Source organism: Diadema antillarum, unplaced genomic scaffold (assembly GCF_040938485.1).
Source record: "Diadema antillarum isolate AM-2024a unplaced genomic scaffold, OU_Dant_1.0 seq00000725_RagTag, whole genome shotgun sequence".
Lineage (NCBI taxonomy): Eukaryota > Metazoa > Echinodermata > Echinoidea > Diadematoida > Diadematidae > Diadema > Diadema antillarum.
The window spans coordinates 141243-161426 of NW_027271628.1; the positions used below are offsets into that span (position 1 = coordinate 141243).

At 41.5% G+C, this 20184-nt stretch overlaps 1 protein-coding gene across 1 annotated transcript in view; it reads left to right on the forward strand.

Moving 5' to 3' along the window:
- LOC139738145 (chromodomain-helicase-DNA-binding protein 1-like) overlaps nucleotides 1-20184 on the forward strand; it is a 58445-nt gene that overhangs the window by 15609 nt on the left and 22652 nt on the right. Inside the window, exons 10-26 of the mRNA XM_071648807.1 lie at nucleotides 629-729; nucleotides 3856-4046; nucleotides 4833-4957; nucleotides 5728-5944; nucleotides 6995-7087; nucleotides 7460-7650; nucleotides 7999-8187; nucleotides 9280-9430; nucleotides 10435-10587; nucleotides 12419-12490; nucleotides 13168-13317; nucleotides 14002-14150; nucleotides 14641-14737; nucleotides 15334-15426; nucleotides 16260-16427; nucleotides 18605-18792; nucleotides 19453-19494. Of these exons, the coding sequence (XP_071504908.1) occupies nucleotides 629-729; nucleotides 3856-4046; nucleotides 4833-4957; nucleotides 5728-5944; nucleotides 6995-7087; nucleotides 7460-7650; nucleotides 7999-8187; nucleotides 9280-9430; nucleotides 10435-10587; nucleotides 12419-12490; nucleotides 13168-13317; nucleotides 14002-14150; nucleotides 14641-14737; nucleotides 15334-15426; nucleotides 16260-16427; nucleotides 18605-18792; nucleotides 19453-19494 (2370 nt within the window). The remainder of the gene's footprint in view (nucleotides 1-628; nucleotides 730-3855; nucleotides 4047-4832; nucleotides 4958-5727; nucleotides 5945-6994; nucleotides 7088-7459; nucleotides 7651-7998; nucleotides 8188-9279; nucleotides 9431-10434; nucleotides 10588-12418; nucleotides 12491-13167; nucleotides 13318-14001; nucleotides 14151-14640; nucleotides 14738-15333; nucleotides 15427-16259; nucleotides 16428-18604; nucleotides 18793-19452; nucleotides 19495-20184) is intronic.

Genomic DNA, 20184 nt, shown 5'->3' on the forward strand with positions numbered 1-20184 from the left:
TTATTACATGCTCCTGCAGCTCGTATGTCAGTACCAGCATGTACATGTACTGACACTCTGTAATCCTAGTGTGTGCCATTAATTTTCACACCATGATTAGGTTTACAAAGATGGCATGTTTAACTTTGTTCGGAACATTGGTAATTGAATTTATGTGAAATATTTTAATCAGTTTTGGCAGCCTCTTCTTCATGTGCATCATGAATCAAATGTTGCCCCCAAGTGAGTTTCTGCGCTGACTCAATTCAATCCATTTTAATCGTCTAATAGAAATACTAGTACAGTGCACTCCTGTAATAACGAACATGGTTGTAACAAAATTCAAGTTACAACAAAGTAAATATTCAGGCTGAAACATGATCCACTTTATGTATTTTTATTGTTTGTTTGTTCGGTTATAACAAAATTTCGATACAACGAAAGAAAATTGCCGGTCCCGAGGACTTTGTCATAACGGGAGTCCACTGTATGTATTCACTTTGTGATATTCCTTGCAACTGAATGAAGTTAAAGTGAGGAGTTCCACCCCCTTTACCCACTACACCCAAGTGACATTTCTGCAGCAGCGCACCGAGGGTATGTTGTGCTCACGTTGGCCAGTTCTGTGTTTTCCTTTTGCGACATCTAGGAAAAGGATTGCATCTCCAGAAGATATTGAGTACTACGAATGCCAGTATGAGATGACCATGCAGCTATTTGAGCAGTGCCAGAGAGTGGAGAGAGTTATAGGTGAGCCTGTGCATTATGTCTTAGGGTGCGTTCGAGCGCTCTAAAGTGAACCAAAGCGAACTGAACCAAAGCGTACTGTACCGAGCTGTGCCAGTTTTAGAGCGTTCGAGCGCTCTGTGGAGAAAGCGTACCTTACGAGTTATTTTTAGAAAAGGTCACGCTTGTTTGCAGCAAGAATGTCGTTCACCTGTCGCTTGAACAACTTACAGCTGTCCCGAACAAAGAGAATGATGTCTCTGCATCGTGACGTATGCACATGATACACGCATGCTGTACAATGAACTTTTGGTATGCTTTGGTACGCTTTTGGAGCACATCGGGAAGTGGTCCACTTTTGGCTCGGTACAGTACAGTACGGTACACTTTAGGAGCGTTCGAGCGCTCCTCTGGCATGGGTACGGTACGGTACAGTTCGCTTTAGGTGAGCGCTCGAACGCACCCCTAGACCTCTCCTAACGTGTGCAGCAAGGAGAACCATTTCATCGGCGGTCATCCAAACCATTGTATATATCCTGATTTATGGTCAAATTTTTTATCTGAGATTATTGGTTATACTTTCAGAGTCTTTGTTTATAGATTACCACACACAATACAGTTATGATATTACAGTTAAAAACAGCTACAGAGCAAGTTATCCGTGTGATATTGATGAAGATGCAGCAGAGGTTGGAGGTCATGGTCAAAGCCTGAAATTTTACTGTAGTTCACAAAATTTGATGAATGCTGTGAGCTATGATAACTGTTTCATCGGATGGTCTTGATTTTTATGCCTCCGCAACGAAGTGGCCGGAGGCATTATGTTTTCGGGTCTTCCGTCCGTCCGTCCGTCCGTCCGTCCGTCCGTCCGTCCGTCCGTCCGTCCGTCCGTCCGTCCGTCCGTCCGTCCGTCCGTACGTCCGTACGTCCGTCCGTCCCGTTTTGTTTTTGTCAATATCTCAAGAACCGTGTGGTGGTTTTACATCAAACTTGGTATGAGGGTATATCCTTGGGGGATAATACTTTGTGTGGATTTTAGGGTCACAGGGTCAAAGGTCAAAGGTCACAGGTTATTTTGTGGAAAAAAATTGAAATTTCATGTTTTTCTCCATATCTCGCAAATGGTGCAAGGTATCTTCATGGAACTTAGTATATATGCTTGTACCGATGGGCAGTGATTATCTAGGGAAGTTGGGGGTCATGGGTCATAGGTCAGGGAGGTCAAAGGTCAAGGTCAACCCCTCAAAATATCACTACTTTCCTTATATTTATGCAATGAATGAAGGTTTTTTTTTTTTTAACTTGATGTATACATGTATTACCCAATATATATTCTGTGGGAAGTTTCTTGCCAAAAGGTCAAAGGTCAAAGGTCAAGTGAAAGTGCTGAATTGCACTTTTTCCTCCATATCTCAAAAGTAATTCAAGGTATCATCATGAGACTTACATATTTATGCATGTTCAACCTAACAGTGATTCTCTTTGGAACTGTGAGGTCAAAGGTCAAAGGCCAGGTTTAGATAATGCTATTTTCCCATTTGATACTGAAATTATACTTTTTCTCAATACCTTGAAAAATTACTCAATGCATAAACTTATAAAAGGGTCAAAAGTCAAGTAAAAATCATCAGTTCCCCAAATACCTGCACTCTGACATTTTAATCATTCATCCAATTGAACCTAGTTCTAGGAAAGTGAACATTCAGCACATTTGTGTCAAACCTGTCAGTTTAATATTTTGCCAATTGTTTGAAACTGTCATCACACATTGTCAAGACATTGTACTATAGACCTCTTAGGAGAACCATGCATTATGGCGGAGGCATATCAGTCGCCGTAACGATATATCTAGTTTTCATGTTGATCCTGGGTCCAGTAGAAGTTGAAATCCTACATTAAAAAAAAGAAATAGTGTTACTAGAAGAGAACTAATATTCCATAAATTTAGAAATGATGCAGATTCATAGTTTCAATTCCAGTCAGTAGTAGTTACGTTACTGATGGCGTGTTTCACAAGACAAAGTCAGCCGAAAATGTGATTCAAGAAAAACATCGTCTCAGTATGTATGACTGTGCTTCCAGGGAGAGTTGCATGTGATGATTAAATCATTCTCAAGGGACGTAATTCTGATTTCTGATGTGAGAATGTACTGATGCAGCTGTGAGGGATTTGTGATTTGTGGAAAAATTGATGCACCAAATTGTTGTCCAAGTTAATTTTCAAAAGAACCACATGAGAAAACCCTTTAAAAAATTGATGATTCTGCAAGGAGTACATTTCTTCTTCTTTTTTTTCATAATTTGCATTGGTTGAAAGATCGGTCAGATACTTATTCTGTGTGAATACTTTACATCAACTGAATTTCTATTTTTACCTCCGCCAAGGGAGGAGGTTACAGTGTATGTTTTCATAGGCGTGCGTTTGTTTGTTTGTCCGTGTGCAAAGTAACTCCAAAAGTTGTTAATGGATTAGGATGAAACTTACAGGGAAGGTTGATAATGACACAAGTAACAGATGATTAAATTTTGGAAATGATGCGGGAATTTTGGTGGATCTTATGAAGGATTTTCAATATTTTGGCAGGTAGGGTCAATGAACTTGGGAGTTCAAGCTGCGTATTTTTAAGGTTTTCATACCCACACTAGAGCGCAATGCTCTAGTTTCTTGTCCAGGGTGAGGCATGCCGTGCAGCTGACATTGATGACGTAACAAAAGGTTTCTATCTTGGGAAATGGGGCGATTTTCAGCATGCATAGTATAGATAGAATTCGCTGATCTCTATGGAAGAGCAAGATTAGTCGTGGAAATGAGTTGCTTGGCGGAGGTCTGCACTCTCAGAGTGCTTCTCTAGTTTAGCATGTGATACAGGTGATATTCTTGTAGTTTCCACATCTTTTTTCCTAAAACCTACAGTCCATGCATAGTGTTATTAGACCGTGGTACAAGGATGAACAGAGAACTGAATGCATGAATTTTGAAATGATGCAGATTCATCTACAGGTACAATTCAGTCAGTAGTTATCTGCCAGTCACTTGCTTCTACTGTACTTTTACCTGCCTAAGGCCATCAGAATAGAAGTCCTATGAATATACATGTATGGTCAGTTGCATGATGTGCACATCCTACCCCTCTCCCTCTCTCTGACCAGCTCACTCGGACCAGAAGCAGCCGGATGATCAGGAGAACGGCTTCCCCGATTACTTCGTCAAGTGGCAAGGGCTGCCCTACGCCGACTGCACCTGGGAAGACGGCGAGCTGATTTCCAGGAACTTCCAGCACTGCATCGACGAGTACCTCGTGCGAACCAGGTCTCAGAAGATACCGGCCAGGAGTGCCAAGGTGTGTTGTCGGGGCCTTCTCACCTCTCACCGGTTGGTGAGGGGAGCTTTCTCAATGCAGATGTAGAAGGAGTCAGAAGTATCAGTCGAACATATCAATGAAGAGTGAGGAATATCAGACAATCTCTTCGAAAGTTATGATTTGTTAAAATTTGGTTGAATCCATCCCTGGATTAAAAAACTACAGCAGTTTTTGATGTCACGGTAATAGAATGATATACAGAAATATAAAGAGAATTGAATTTATAACCAGTTTTTTACCATAATAACAGAGCACTTGACTTGTCTCCCTCAGAAAGCAAGGGAAATAATATTAGTTTTATACTTTATATTTTCTTCTTACTGTGCTGTTGTATCCTGAGTTGTTGTTGCCTTCTTATCCAGCAATAACTGCACACTGGATTAAATTTTCAATTCTCAGAACTTCTGAAGAAACTTTCCAATTTCCGTTTTAACTTCACTGATAGTATTTCTGCATTCACTAGTTGTACGTATATGTTGGGGGTAAATTTCCAGTTTACATCCTGGTGCTTTGTTTGCCTATCTGCACATCATCTGACCATTTTGATATAGCTGCTTATCTGACTTGGTTGTCTGTTGAACTAACCAATATGACTGGTCAAGCTTGGGGGATGGGCAAGAAGACTAGCTGAATGCTAATGGAATGGCTTTGTGAATTACAAAATTAAGTGCATGTCAAGTGTACTCCACAACTCCTTTACTCCATCCCAAACTTTATATGAAAATGTTTGTGTTTGCAATGCCGTCAAATTACCAACGGCAACAGGTGCTGAAAATCCGACCTAGGTTCATGGCACTCAAAAAGCAGCCGCATTACATCGGCACTGACGAGCTGGAACTGAGGGACTACCAGCTGGACGGTCTCAACTGGCTGGCGCATTCTTGGTGCAAGTAAGTTCTTCCCCTTGTGTTGTTTATCTTCTGAGAAAATGACTCTGCATTTACATGGTGCCCTACTGAGTATCTCACTGGATGTTTTTGTTGCTTGTGTTTTTGGAATTTACCATATTCTGTACAGACTGTTGTACAGGAGTATTGTCATGCTTCATAAAGGAAAGTCACCCAAAATTAAGATTCCGGAAAAAAACGTTCTCTGAGAATGCCAGGGTGTGCCATCATAGGAAAGTTGCATGTGATGATTAAATCATTCTCAAGGGACGTAATTCTGATTTCTGATGTGAGAATGTCCTGATGCAACCATGAGGGATGTGTAATATGTTAAAGAATTGATGCAGTCGTTTTTGTTGCAAGCAGAAATGTATTTTAAAGATTAACCATTTATAATTCTGTCTGCTATTCAATATGTGGGCTTATTTCTTTTTAAACAATTGTCGGCCAGTTTGATTTTCAAAAGAGCTGGGTGAGAAAACCCTGTAAGAATTTGACGAATTTGCAAGGAGTATTTTTTTTTGCGTTGGTTGAAAGATTGGATAGATGCATATTCTGTATTACTTCCTTACAACTCTCGAAATTCTATTTCTTTTACATATTCTATGGAAATGATTACCTTTTTCCATATCTTTTTTCCTGAAACGACACTACGTGACATGAAGAGGAAGGAAATATCTATGTTAGATATGGGCATGATGTACTCATGTTGTCAATGACTTTGTAAATCAAAATGGCTGGCTGTAATGACCCATGGATGACTTGATTTGCAGGAGGAACAGCGTCATCCTGGCGGATGAGATGGGATTAGGGAAGACAATCCAAGTCATCTCCTTCTTGTCGTACCTCTTCAACGCCCACCAGCTCTACGGCCCCTTCCTCATCGTCGTCCCGCTCTCCACCATGACGTCGTGGCAGCGGGAGTTCGCCGCCTGGGACAACAACATGAATGTGGTGGTCTACATCGGAGACATCAACAGTCGGAACATTGTAAGTCACGTAGCAAGCCATGGCCGTATTTCGTTTGAAACTCCTCTCTTTTCAGTGTTTGGATGATTGGTAGATGCAGTTGCTGCAAAGTTGTACCAGGCAGCACTTTGGTTAAGATGGTTAAAGGAACTGTACAGTACTAGTTGAGGTGAGGATTCAGCTTGTAACGTTTTGCGAGATACTTAGAAACCATGAAATGCTTCTGTGAAATGTCAAAGATCATACAGTTCTAAGGGGAATCAAAAGAGAATTTGATGAAAATTGGTTTTGAAACAAAAAAAAAAAAAAAACAAGGTAGAACAAAGAGATCCTTGTGAAAGCCATAGCCTGTCAATTTTATTAGGATTGCTTTTTTGGATATCTCAGTCATTTTTAAGACCAATTTTCATCAAATAAATGTTAAATCCTTCTTGAAATTACAATCTCTTTCATATTTCATGAGAGGTTTTTCATTATCTCACCAAAAAATTGTATAAACCTGACATTGGGTCGGAACCAAAACTTTACGATCCCTTTAATCTCAAACAATTCTCTCTCACAATTACCTTGTTGCTATGGTGCGAGAAAAGAGAAACGGCGGACTTATCCCATGAATACAACTTTTATGTGACTGGCATACCATTTAACTTTTGTTATGACAAAATGGTATGTGTTTTACACAGTTGCATTTTGGCAAAAGTTCTAGAAATTATACAATACATGTAGCTGATGGATCCCATGAAAGCAACTCATAAGGAATGGACTGGCATTACCGTAAGCTTTTCTCCTATTGAACTGTTAGTCTTTTACAAGCATCTTGCACAATTTTTCTTGTTTCAGTTCAGGAAATGATGCAATAGCTGTCACATTGTATCAGGGCACTTCTTGTTGAGTGGCTAAACATTAACTTTTTGTTCTGACATTTTATGACAAAGTGAATGTTGAATCTCTAAGTCAAAGAACTAGTTGTGAAATACACATGGCATGAATTAATATCTGTATTTTCACTTTACTTTCATTTTCCTGCTCTCTCTGTCTCTCTCTCATCCCCCCCCCCACACACCCACACAGATCCGAGAGCACGAGTGGTGTGTGCATGGAAACAAGAACAGGCTGAAGCTCAACGCAATCCTCACAACATACGAAATTCTTCTCAAAGACAAAGTATGCATGTTTGATTCTTGTCTGTACTTGTAACATATGTCTAATGTAAGGATTATGTGGCATTATGCATATTGATGTAAATGTATTACCATGTGTTGACTGCAAAGATGTGAGTTATTGTGTCAGAAATTGTTGCATGTAAACAAGCACCTGCTCTTAGGATCATGTTGAAATGAATATGTGGACCTATGTTTGTTTATGAGTTTGTTTGTGTGTGTTTATGTGTGTGTGTGTGTGCTGTGTTTGAAATAAATAAGTAAACTGACCCCACTGTAGGTGAAATCTTCACTTTTGACCCTCATTTGGGTGACATTTACTTGAATCAGTGAGGCTGACCATTTCTTAACCATTTTTTTTCTGACCTATTTGCAGTCATTCCTGGGTGCCGTGCCGTGGGCGGTGCTGGTCGTGGATGAGGCCCACAGGCTGAAAAACGACGACTCCCTGCTCTACAAAACCCTGAAAGAGTTCGAGACCAACCACCGGCTGCTCATCACGGGTACGCCCCTTCAGAATTCCCTCAAGGAGCTCTGGTCTCTCCTCCACTTCATCATGCCAGACAGGTGAGATTGTGACCTAGGCTTTCATCCTGCTCGAGTATGTATGCCCATGATTTCATTTGTCATGGCTACTACTATAACACTGATCAATTCAGTGCTTATTTATGTCAATGCAGGCCAATATGTCAATCAGTTGCAATAAGTCGATGATATTGTGGTTTTGTGTAATGCATCGAATTACATCGGAAAGCGTTTCCCTTGCACAAAGAGGTTCAGAAGATCAATCCACGGTCAGTGGTCAAGTTCAGTGAATTCATCAAAATGTGAATGAAGGGCCAAGAACATGAGCGTTTCTTATAGCCGTGTTTTGTCACCCGTGTCTTCCATTTCTCACTGTCTGACTCCCACCAGCTTTCCAACGTGGGAGAACTTTGAGGAGGAGTTCTCGCAGGCGGACAAGAACGGCTACGCCAGCCTCCACCAGGAGCTGGAGCCGTTCCTGCTGCGGCGGGTCAAGAAGGATGTGGAGAAGTCGCTCCCGGCCAAAGTGGAGAGGATTCTGAGGGTGGAGATGAGTTCCTTACAGAAACAGTACTACAAGTGAGTATTGACTTCCAGGGATTGGCTGCATTCATCTAACTTGAGAGAGGAAATTATGTTTCAAAATGCGTTTGGAATGGTGTTTGCGAACATGGTTTGAAACCAGATTTGGAATGGTGTTTGCGAACGTGGTTTGAAACGCGATTCTCAGGGTGCAATGTTTTTCTAACCATCATACAATAGCAATATAAGTGTTGTCACTGCGCAGCTGCTTTGCGCCATTCGACCCGGGAAGTAGAGTTCAACTGCGTACCATCAAACATGCCTCATATTCACACACGAATAATGGGTCGAAAACACGCCTGAAAACAGCTGGGAGTTGACATTGAGATATAAACATGTTTCAACACGGCATTGCGTTTATCTTCTTGCAGAAAGGCGATCGTGGTCTCAAACGCATTTCAAAACGCCCTTTGAATGCCATTTCAAATCGCTGTTTGTAAATGCGTTTGAAAACATGGGTGTGTTTATCTAACCCCTTAAAATGCCTCAAATGCGTTTAGGATCGTGATTCTGCCTCAGAAAATTTTTAGATAAATGCAGCCTTTGTAATGTGGCTACTGTGGCCAAAACCACTACTGCCAGGAAATGAAACTAGGGTGCTATAAATTTAGAGTCCATGATTTATGCCTCTTAGCCACAACAGCTCGTCGATTGTTTGACAAAGACAGTTATACAGAAAGAGCTGGACAACATTGAATTTATTAGTAAATTGAACATTGAAATGAGTTTGCTATCTTGATTGCCCTAGAAGTGTTTTTTTTTCTTCCTTTCTCTTTTGCAAATATGAGATTATGAGAAATTTTTTTTTTTTCAGAGTAAGGGAATTTTCGAAATATATTTGGTGTAGATTCATCGACTGATAAGGCCAACTTGGTTATATGAAAGTGCTTAATTTCATTTAGTCGAAAAAAATTAAGTCCAAATCTGAGCCAAGGTTACTGTGTTTGGCTCTTTGAAGGGCTAAAACTGGGAGATAGAAATACTGATGTGAAATGTAATATAAAGCATTTACTTCAGTCATATGTGCATACAAACGTTGGTAATCTCTGTGATTGAATGTGACCTTTCTCTTTTTTTTCTCCCTGCTAGGTTCATCTTGACAAGGAACTTCAAGGCACTGAGCAAGGGCCTGAAGGGCAACACGAGTACGTTCATCAACATTATGATGGAGCTGAAGAAATGCTGCAACCATGCCTTGCTGATCAGACCCCCAGAGGACGAGATGGATCCAGACATCAAGGTGAGATGCAGCAGCCGGTATTCCCCCTTTGGCAGCGCTGAAATTCTTAAAATTCCTCAACCAGCTTCAGCTGATGGAATATCTTCGGCTTGCTTCTTTCGTGCATTTAGTCTTTCTACCATCATGTTCACAAAATAGCTTGTAGGAGTCACGGTGAAACAGCCCTACCAGGTTTACTCTCTTTTCTCCGTCTGTTAGATTGACTCGGACTCCGCTCTGTTCATTTAGATATAAAAACTCTGGTTGTATTTCTGAGTGTTAACAACAATGGGAAAAGAGGAAATGCAGAAAAGAACATACCAATTGCTCCCCTGGCCTGAATGACATGAAGTCTGTGTGACCCCCTTACCCACCTCTCCCCATATGTTAGTAACCAGCTTCTTCGATGGAAGCAATTTTCTGGAACGTTTGTCCCAATGTGCAAGCCCAAGCCCAAGCAAGGGCTTGATGGTAGCCTTTATTTTGAGTCATGATTGATGCCTGATGTTGTGATATGTGCAGTTATGCTTGTCTAGACGTCATACACGTTCTATTGGTTACAGGGTTCTGTAGATGGCTAAAGCGACACCCCCATGTCGGTCAGTCTGTAATCGGTTGCAGTTGATGATCAAGTCATTCTCAGGGACGTAATCCTGACTCCTGATGTGAGAATGTTCTGATGCAGCGTAATTGATACTCTAAAGCGATAGTATTTTTGTCCTTCAAAAATCTGTGTGTTGCACAGGTTGTTGATGTTTATAACATCTCTCAGGGCTATGTTCTCGGCCACTGTATACTCATGGTTATACATCTGTACCGTACACTTGAAATCATCTTTCTTTTTGGGGGGAGGGAGGGAGGGGGGAAGGAGGGGGGGCGAGGTCTGTTTAACATAGTTGTATCACAGTGAGAAGACACACAGTCCATGTGGAAAAGTGACCTCTTGCTCCTCTTCAGCCTGCATCATCATAGAGAGCATCCTGCATAAAATGTAAGCATATCAATGTGTTTGCTCCTTGCCACAGTACATCATCCGGGGGAGTGGGAAGCTGATGCTTCTCGACAAACTGCTGACCCGGCTCCAGGAGCGTGGTCATCGTGTGCTCATCTTCTCCCAGATGGTGCGAATGCTGGACATCCTGTCCGACTACCTCCAGTACAAGCACTTCCAGTACCAGGTGAGCCTCAGCTGTTGGTAATGGCTTGTTTTGTGAGTAATATTGTCAATAGTCCCTTATTGGCACAATCCACCCTTAGTCAAGTACTGTATACGCCGAATATTTCGCAAGGTTTTTATTTTCGCGAATTTCGCGAGTCAGGTGCTATTCACGAAATCAAAGACACGCGAAAATAATGACTCTAATCCCAATATGAATGTGACGCACACATACTGTACGAGCTGAAATTTTCGCGGTGGTTTTCTTTTCGCGAATTTCACGAATTGCCTTTGAGTCGCGAAAATAACAACGCACGAATAACTAAGTTCAGTTAGACCCTCGCAACCGCGAAATTAACAACACGCGAAAATGTCCTCAAAGTAGCAATTCGCGAAAATATCTGTACGCGAAAATTTCACCTCATACATTGTACATTTCTCTGTTCAGTACAGTACTCCATGATCGTGAATTTAACCATTCGCGAAATTGTTGGGAAGTCACGATTCACGAAAATTTAGACTCACTTAATATATGGCGTATACAGTATGATCAGAGACCAGTGGTTGTGGTTGACTTGTTCAAGGGGTAACTGAGAGAAAAAAAGGAATATCTACTTTCACAGATATGCAGTCACTCAGATTCAGGTATCAGATGTATTCACAGTTTTTAGCCTGTCACTTCTTCATGGAGAGCCTGTGTGCCTCCACAGATATGTAGGCTCTTTGAATTTGATTGATTGATATATCCTTGGAACCTGTTTGAGTGAGGAGAAAGATTCCTCATTTCCCCTGCTGAGGAGATGCAGTTGAAGTACGAGATGGTGATGCTGATCTGTAGCTACCCCTATAGTGACATGATTACTGTAAAAACTGTTATTTTCACGAACGGATTATTTTCAGGAATGAGGTGGTAACAGACATTTTTACGATGGTGCACCAATGCCTGCCCGTTCACTCCACCACTTAAAGGACAAGTCCACCTTCATATACATGTGGATTGAGTGAAGGCAACAATATTAGTAGAACACATCAGTGAAAGTTTGGGGGAACTCGGACAATCCGTTCAAAAGTTATGAATTTTTAAAGTATCTGCGTAGTCACTGCTGGATGAGAAGACTGCTACAGTGTGTGATGTCACATGCATACAACAATATAAGGAAAATACAAAGAGAATTTCACAAAACTTTACTTTTTGAATAAAGTGCACATTTCTTTGACTTGTTACTGACACATATCAAGGGTAATATTATTCCCCCTGCCTTCTGAAAGAGAGAAGTCGAGTGTTCTAATGTAATGTGAGAAAAATGGAAATATGTTGAATTTTCTTTATTCTTTCTTTATGTCGTTGTACACATGTGACATCTCAAGCTACAGTAGTCTTCTTATCCAGCCTTGACTGAGCAGAAACTTCAAAAATTCATAACTTTTGAATGGATTGTCTGATTTTCCCCAAACTCTCACTGATGTGTTCTACTAATATTGCTACATTTACTCAACCCACATGTCTATGAAGGTGAACTTGTCCTTTAATGCGATCAAGATCAAGTGGCAATATTTTTTTGCATATTGTTGAATTTGTGGCCCGACAGTGATTTGCGAACTTCATGAAAAATGTCAGCTTTTACGGGATTACTTTTTGTGTTTGGCTGTGTGAACGTTCATGTGCTGTTACCAAACTTTGTCTGGAAACATGATTACAGAATCCAAACTTGTCTTTCAATGACCCACCATAAAATGACACATGCACTGCCTTCTGTAGAAATTATTTCCGAAAGTTATCGTGGAATCATGAGATATATCTTTTGCGAATATTAGAGTGTGTTCGTCTGAACCCAAGGTTTCTTTCCCACCAGAGGTTGGATGGCTCCATTCGAGGCGAGATCAGGAAGCAGGCTCTGGACCACTTCAATGCGGAAGGCTCACAGGTAACCTCTTTAATCCTTTCTATGCTAGATACTTTGCACAGTGTAAAACGCTATGGGGCTTTCTGTGCTGATATCCACTGAAAGCACACAATGATTAACAATCCATTCTAGCCATTTTACAATGTGTTGAATAGATAGCACTGCATGACATCCTGTTTTGAGTTTTAGCATTTCCACATGCCATTTTGTGTCGTCTGTATATTCTCATGGTCAGACATTTTAGCATTTTTGTGACATGGGGTAACCGAATGGGTGACTAGAGTGAAAGCAAACCAATGAGTAGTCTTGAAGTTAATGTGCATACTTTTGAGGCAAAATTAGCTATGTTTCTTTCAGAAGTGGCTTCCAAATTCCACGAAACCTTCAGATGTATTCCACATTTCTGATAGCTCCAAAAAAATGTTATTGACAAATTTCTGAAGGGCGCGATACACACATGAAGGATTCTGAATGCCGACAGTCCCAAGTATGCTGTAGTGGTGGTGTCATCTGTATTATTACTAAGATTCATACATTGCTACTGTGCACTGCATTCACGCTCAACCTCCGCACATGTGTGGGTGAACTGTTTGTTCTCTCTCCAGCTACTGGAAGTGACTTGTACCCAACCCCAAAATTTAAAGTTGGACATGCGTGCCTGTAAAGTGTAAATGTATTTTGACCTATCCTCTTGCTAGGACTTTTGCTTCTTGCTGTCAACACGAGCTGGGGGTCTGGGCCTGAACCTGGCCTCCGCTGACACGGTCATCATCTTTGACTCGGACTGGAACCCACAGAATGACATCCAGGCCATGGCCAGGGCTCACAGAATCGGTCAGAGGAAGCAGGTATGCAGCACATCTTGTACGAGTAGAAACAACGACTGTTTGCGTGTCATGATATGAATGAGGAAGATAATGTTAGCCCTTTTTTGTTCTCATATTCACAATGATCATGCTATTCCCTGTGGTAAGAGGCATAACACTCTCCCTCTGACAGGACAAAAACTGGAGGTCATATATTTCATACAATCGCAACCCATGCATGTAAAATATCCCATTTCACTTCTTCACAAAGAGCAGGGCACAAATTTGGTGGAGGGGTCGGCCCCAAGTACCTGTACACGCAGGAAAAGGGGCCAATAATGCCGACAACTTGTGGTCTGTATCAGATGACTTGCAACGTTTAGCAAACGGTGTAAACCAGGCATATTGTGCCATACCTGAAGACCATCGTCATTATCATTCACAATATTGTATAGTTAAGACTCACTTGATCTTGAACCTGAGCCATTTGATTGCAAGGCAAGACAAGCTACCAACTGAGCTACCTCACTACTGCTGAGATAGTGGGAGTGATGTTAGTAATGAGATCAATGCAATGATGGTAATGATGAATGTTATGTAAAATGAGACCACATAGGATTGTTCTATGAAATGCATTATTTAAAGTGTATGCAATCAAGGTATTTGTTTGTAGAAACCGTTGTCCATAAGTCAAATGGCAAGAGGTTATGCTCTCTCATCCTGCAGGTCAACATCTACCGCCTGGTTACCAAGGATACCGTAGAGGAGGAGATCATCGAGAGAGCTAAGAGGAAAATGGTCCTGGACCACCTTGTCATTCAGAGGATGGACACAACGGGTAGAACTGTCCTCTCCAAGTCATCAACTCCAGCCAGGTACATCCTCAGTAGTGCTTACACCCATTCTAATTTTTTTTACATTCCAACGTCTCTTATCTGGTTATGTCGTAACTGGCACCCATCTGCGTGACTGAGCTTTGCTCAAGCATAACACCTTTTAACAGGTTGTGTTGGGATATAATGTACATAACACATTGTTATTTTACTATTCTGTATGATGATTTACATGATATATTTGTATACTATATAAGTCAAATAATGTGGAAACGAAATCGAATATGAGTGGAAATAGGCACAAATCATGGCCATGTGTGTAGATATAAATGTACATCCAGGGCACATGGAATATTATCTGAATTGCTAAAGAGTGCTAATTATGGTCATAGTCGCTTTCCTGTCCTAGAAGCTATTACGTTACACATGTCAGCATTTACATGTCACATGATAAGATACATCATGTTGACATCATGGTGACCAGTACCCCCCCCCAATTGCTGAATTTATTTTACTCTCTCTCCTCCCACAGAGATGCTCCATTCTCCAAGGAGGAGCTGACGGCCATCCTCAAGTTCCGGGCCGAAGAACTCTTCAAGGAGGCAGACGGGGAGGAGTCTGAGCTTCCGGTAAGAAGTCATATGTGCTTGCCACGTCTTGCATTCAAGCAGAATCATAATGGTCCACAGTGTGTGCCCATTATGTTTACTTCGAAGACAACTTTTCATAGACCAACTGAGGATGGATTGATTTTGCTATAGCACACATTTCCCATAGACACCTGCCCGAGTATTCTCAGGACTCGTCTTCAACGAGTTAAGGCAACGGTGCTGAAACTTGGCAGATCCACAGATGTAGTTAACTATATGATATTCATGAGATTATGTTTACATTTCTTTTTATTTATTCATTCATTTATTTGTATGTTCTTGTCCTCGTGACAGGGCGGTTTGCATGTACCTGTCCACTAAGTAGTGGAATGGTGTGTATGTTTCTTTGTAGACAAATAAAGCAGATGACATACAAAATCTCGAGAGTTGGTTTCATGGTTTTCTCCATTCATACCTCAGGGTTATTCTTAAGCGATTTGAAGCAGCTTCTGGAACTTGAACAAAACAGGTATTCAGGATACCAGTTCATGCAAGAATGAATGATTAACATTTCTCTTGAAGCAAAGTCGTTATGTAAATTGTAATATGCTCATATTTTTCTCTTTTCTGAGCAGGAGATGGATATTGATGCCATCCTGGAAAGGGCGGAGACAAGAGAACAGGAAGAACCAGGAGGAGCAGGGGAGGAGCTGCTTTCACAGTTCAAGGTAAGCGGTCTGGTGGATCAGAGTCTCTTGGGGTGCATTTGAGTGCTCTCCTTAAGCGAACTGAACAGTACCGAAATCGCACCTGAGGAGCACTCTAATGCTCCTAAAGTGTACAGTATCGAGCTGAACCAAGCCACAAGTGGATCACTTCACGATGTGCTCCAAAAGGGTGCCAAAAGCATACCAAAAGTTCATGTGTGAAGAATGCATGTATCATGCACATAGGTCATAATGTAAAGAGTTCATTCTCTTTGTTCAGAACATCTTGAGTAGTTCAAGCTCACCAGGTGAATCACCCTCTTGCTACAAAATGCATGCCCCCTCTAAAAATAACTCATCAGATACGCCTTCTGTTCAGAGCACACTAACACTCCATGATCTGGCACAGTACAGTTCGGTACGCTGTGGTTTGGCTCACTTTGGTTCGCTTTAGAGCGCTCGAACGCACCCTTAGTTTGGAGTGCCTGCCCTACGACCGTTACCACCTGTCACACCCCTCCACACACAGACTATGTCTGAATATGATACAGATTGATGGAGCAAGACTTTTGCACTCAGATCTTTGTAGTAAAAGTTTTCCTCAGAATGATAAAGCTAGCAACTTCATTATGATGGAGGGGGAAACAATATTACAGATTTCCAGTGAAATTATTTGAACCCTGAAAAAATTCCAATTGTTGCTCTCAGTATAAATTCTTGAGTGACGTGGGGTAGGTGATTTCTTATGTGATGTTGAGAGACATTATTCTTCAACCATGTGAATTTGGCAACATTTGCAATAGGGATATACATGTACGACCTTTAACCCGATCTCATCATCTTTTCCATGGTAGGTGGCCAACTTTGCGGCGTCGGAGGAGCCCGACTTCGAGAAGGACCCTGGCAAGGACTGGGAGGACATCATCCCCGCATCTGAGCGGAGGCAGATGGAGGAGGAGGAGAAGCAGAAGGAACAAATGGGGCTCTACCTGCCTCCACGGATACGGAAACAAGTCAACCGAGTATGTTTTCCTCCTCTTTCCAGCTACCAGTATTTGATATCTCGTGATGAGTTGGGCACTTGAATGTATTTCCACTACACATACTGTATGATCAGAAGATAATTGTTCCTGATACCTTTCGTGACCAACTTATTCTAAATTATGCATGAATGTCTCAAATACATTACAGGCATGAGATTTCTCCGCGGATTTCCGCGGATTTTGAAATTCTGGGGAGAAAATACACAGTCGGGAAAATTTCCGTGATTTTCCTCTTTTTCTTTCTTTTTTTTTTTGCAGCCACCATATCTCGCCGTGTGTGAATGGTGATGAGTGCATTTGTCAGCGGGCAGCTGTGCGATGTTGCATGTTTCATGCGTGAAATGGATGTGAAACGTGCGTGTCGATCAACTTGTAGCTATACTATACTGTAGCTTGCAGTGTGGTGTGATATGATGCACACGTGTGTGAGGCTGTAACTGCGTATTACGTGTATCATTATTATCAAGGAGCTTCGGCATGCATGCTGCCTCAGCATTCAGCGCGATGCGTTGACCGAAAGATCGGTCTGTATCTGTCCGTCGCGGGGAATGTTCCGCGGAGACTGCGTCTGGCTAGCTTCACGGATCTCCTCCGTATACGGAGAACAGCATTATACTCAGTAACTTATGGCAAAATATAAAAGAGTCCTCCGGACAGACGGATCTTTCTGTCTATGCGATACGCTGCTTTTGTATCCCGCTGATTACGTTGGCGTGACCTACATTTGTCATCGTGATTTTGTGGACCGGTGAGAATATTTCTTTCTTCAACGAGAAAATGAAGACCTTCGATAAGGATGACCCTCGTGTAGCGGATATTGGCACAGATGTCTCCAATACAGTAAGTTCAAGTGGCAGTGGTTGGAATATGAAGTTGATCTCCCAGAACCAGTTTCGTCTTCTAACCACGTTAGGCCAGCGATTCAATTGACTTCCTCGGGACCTGGAACTTGTGATACATCATCCGCCGCAAGGATTCGCTTTACATTCTGGACTTCATCCGACAATACTTCATTTGCTTGGTCTACATTAGCTGTTTATGGACTTAACCGGGTCTACAAATTTTTGTACCTCCTGTAACTAGTGTAAGGTTTTATAGGCAGTCTAAGTTAGCTGTAGAAAGATCCGTCTGTCCGGAGGACTCTTTTATATTTTGCCATTAACGCTGTCCTACGGAGGGGATCCGTGAAGCCAGACGCAGTCTCCGTGGAACATTCCCCGACGTACAGATACTGACCGATCTTTCGGTCAAAGTTAGCTGTTGCACGGACGTAGAGACGGTCAACAATGCTGAGCTGCATGTATGATTTATTTTCAGCTGTCTTACATACTGATTCTCTACTAGACTACATGGAGCAAGATCAGCAGTACTAGTACTTTGTCTGGTCTGTGCACTGTAAACTGTTAATGGACTAAGGTAAAGACAGCCAACAATGGCAATGCTAAGCTGTGAATTATTTTATTTTATTTATTTTTTTGTACCCGTATGAACTGAATCCAGCAAGACGTCACCTGGGTATACATTACTGTGATTTATTATGGCCTCACATTTGAGTAGGTCCTAGGTATAATAGTTAAGCATACTTTTCCTTCCTTTAGATTTTGCAAGTGTCATTCATGAGTTCAATTATCACAATGTTTCTCTGTAAAATGTACCTTATAACAATAGTAAATTTCAGTTGTAAAATGCATTAAACTGAGTTTTTTCATACCTTGAATTTCAAAAAGTCCTCACCGTGGGAGGGGGGACAACCCCCTCCCACACCCTCCCCCCGCTCGCTCGCTACGCTCCCTCGCAAACTCTCTCCTCTTTTTCCAACTTTTCTCTGTCTCATGCCTGACATTATTAACGAAATGCCTACAGTTCCGTGCCCAGTTATCTGAGGATGAAGAAACTAACAGGAAAATAAGCCCACTAACCTGAGTTTGAATCACCAAGTAGGGCATGTGCAGAAGGTCCGTTTATCAATGGGAATAAGATAACAAAATGAGTTCAATCATGTAGTGGTTTCACATAGGAAAGTTATATTATATATAAGGCTCATTGTTTTTTGATGGTAACATCTCATCCACATGCTGTTATAAAGTCGTAAACTGTGACTCGGGCTCTTCCTATGTCTATTGAAAAAAGTGCTTTTGAATTGCTCCTCTGTACAGATGACGTACCAGGACAGTGACTCGGAGGCTTCCCGCACCAGAAAGCGGAAGAGGGACATGGTGTCGAGTGCCAGCAGCGAGTCGGACGACAGCGACGTTGACAACCGCAAGTCGAAGAGACCGAGGGGTCGCCCAAGGACGGTGCCGCGGGACACGGTGGAAGGGTTCACGGATGGGGAGATCAGACGGTAGGTGCAGCTCTTAAGAGATTACAAAGTGCTGCAAGGGAAAGTTGCCTCTTGGAAGCAAGTTCATTCATGTAGCGTCAGCTCTATAATAAATGTAGTGTATGTTTTTGAGCAACCTTGATAAGTTTAATGTTTGACTGTCACGAAGTTCTGAAATGTGGCATAAGATGGGAATCTCAACTGTGCATAGTCACTAGAGTAGTGCTTAGAATTTTTTCGTTTTGTCAAAAAAAATACCCCAAAAGAGTAAGATCATGATTTGTTTGAAAGACTGCCAGATGATGTGAATGAATTCACTCCTTTTAATATAGACAGGCTATTGATTCAGTTTCTTTCGAAGCTGTGAGCAATGCATTCTTCATTTAAGTATATTCAGGTATAATTGCCAGAGAAGTCAACTGTCCAGTTCATGTCAAAGTGATGTATTTTTGAAGGAATGAATTACATAGCCTATTTTGAGTGTTTGTGACAGAAAGGTACTGAATATACACAAACAAGGAATGTGGCATCTCATTTTATATTATGCAACTGTTCACAAAGGTAGATTGTGTTGTATGTGTTGTAAGGATGTGGATATTTACGTCGATGTAGGGCAATCTGTCAATCAGTTGCAAGGATATGGAATGATATCGATGTACTTCTTCAATTTTTACATTGCAGGTTTGTCAAAAGCTACAAGAAATTTGGAGCACCACTCACGAGGTAGGTACATGTTATGGGAGTATGGACTTTCAAGGTGATAGCACATTGACTGGAGACCAGGTGCTTGGTGTAAAGATCTTGAAAAGTTTTGAGCATTAGTAGGAGTCAGTCATATGCCCTGTAAAGTATTTTTTGTTTTTGTTGTGGGATCAATACATTATGCATCTAGTGCATTGCTCTGAAGGTGGGTGAATCAAAGTGTATCACAGTCCTCTAACCCTATCAAAGTCAAAGGTAGGATTATCATGTGCAAGAGCAATGGAGTTTTTGATACAGTGGTCCAGAGAGTGTTAACGTAGTTTGGGTGTGGTGAATGAAGTGAGGTATCCTAAAACTTGATGTGCTAGTTGGTATTGTTTGGTAGATGGATTTCCAGGATCAATCAGCCAAAGTGTGATTATTATACAAATGATGCACAGGATAGAGTGCGTTAGTGAAGGTGCGGCGCACTCGAGACCATTGTCAGTACTCGAGAGTGCACTGCACCTTCACTAATGCCACGAAGTAATCCTGTGCATCATTTGTTTTATAAAATGGGTCTATGATTATGTTCTTCACCTGCAACAGTAACGTTCGATCTAGCACTGTACTGTTCTTCACCTGCAACAGTAGATCTAACACTGTACTGTACTGTATTGCATACCTGATTGTCTGAATACTACTAACAGTAGATCTAACAGTAACACTGTA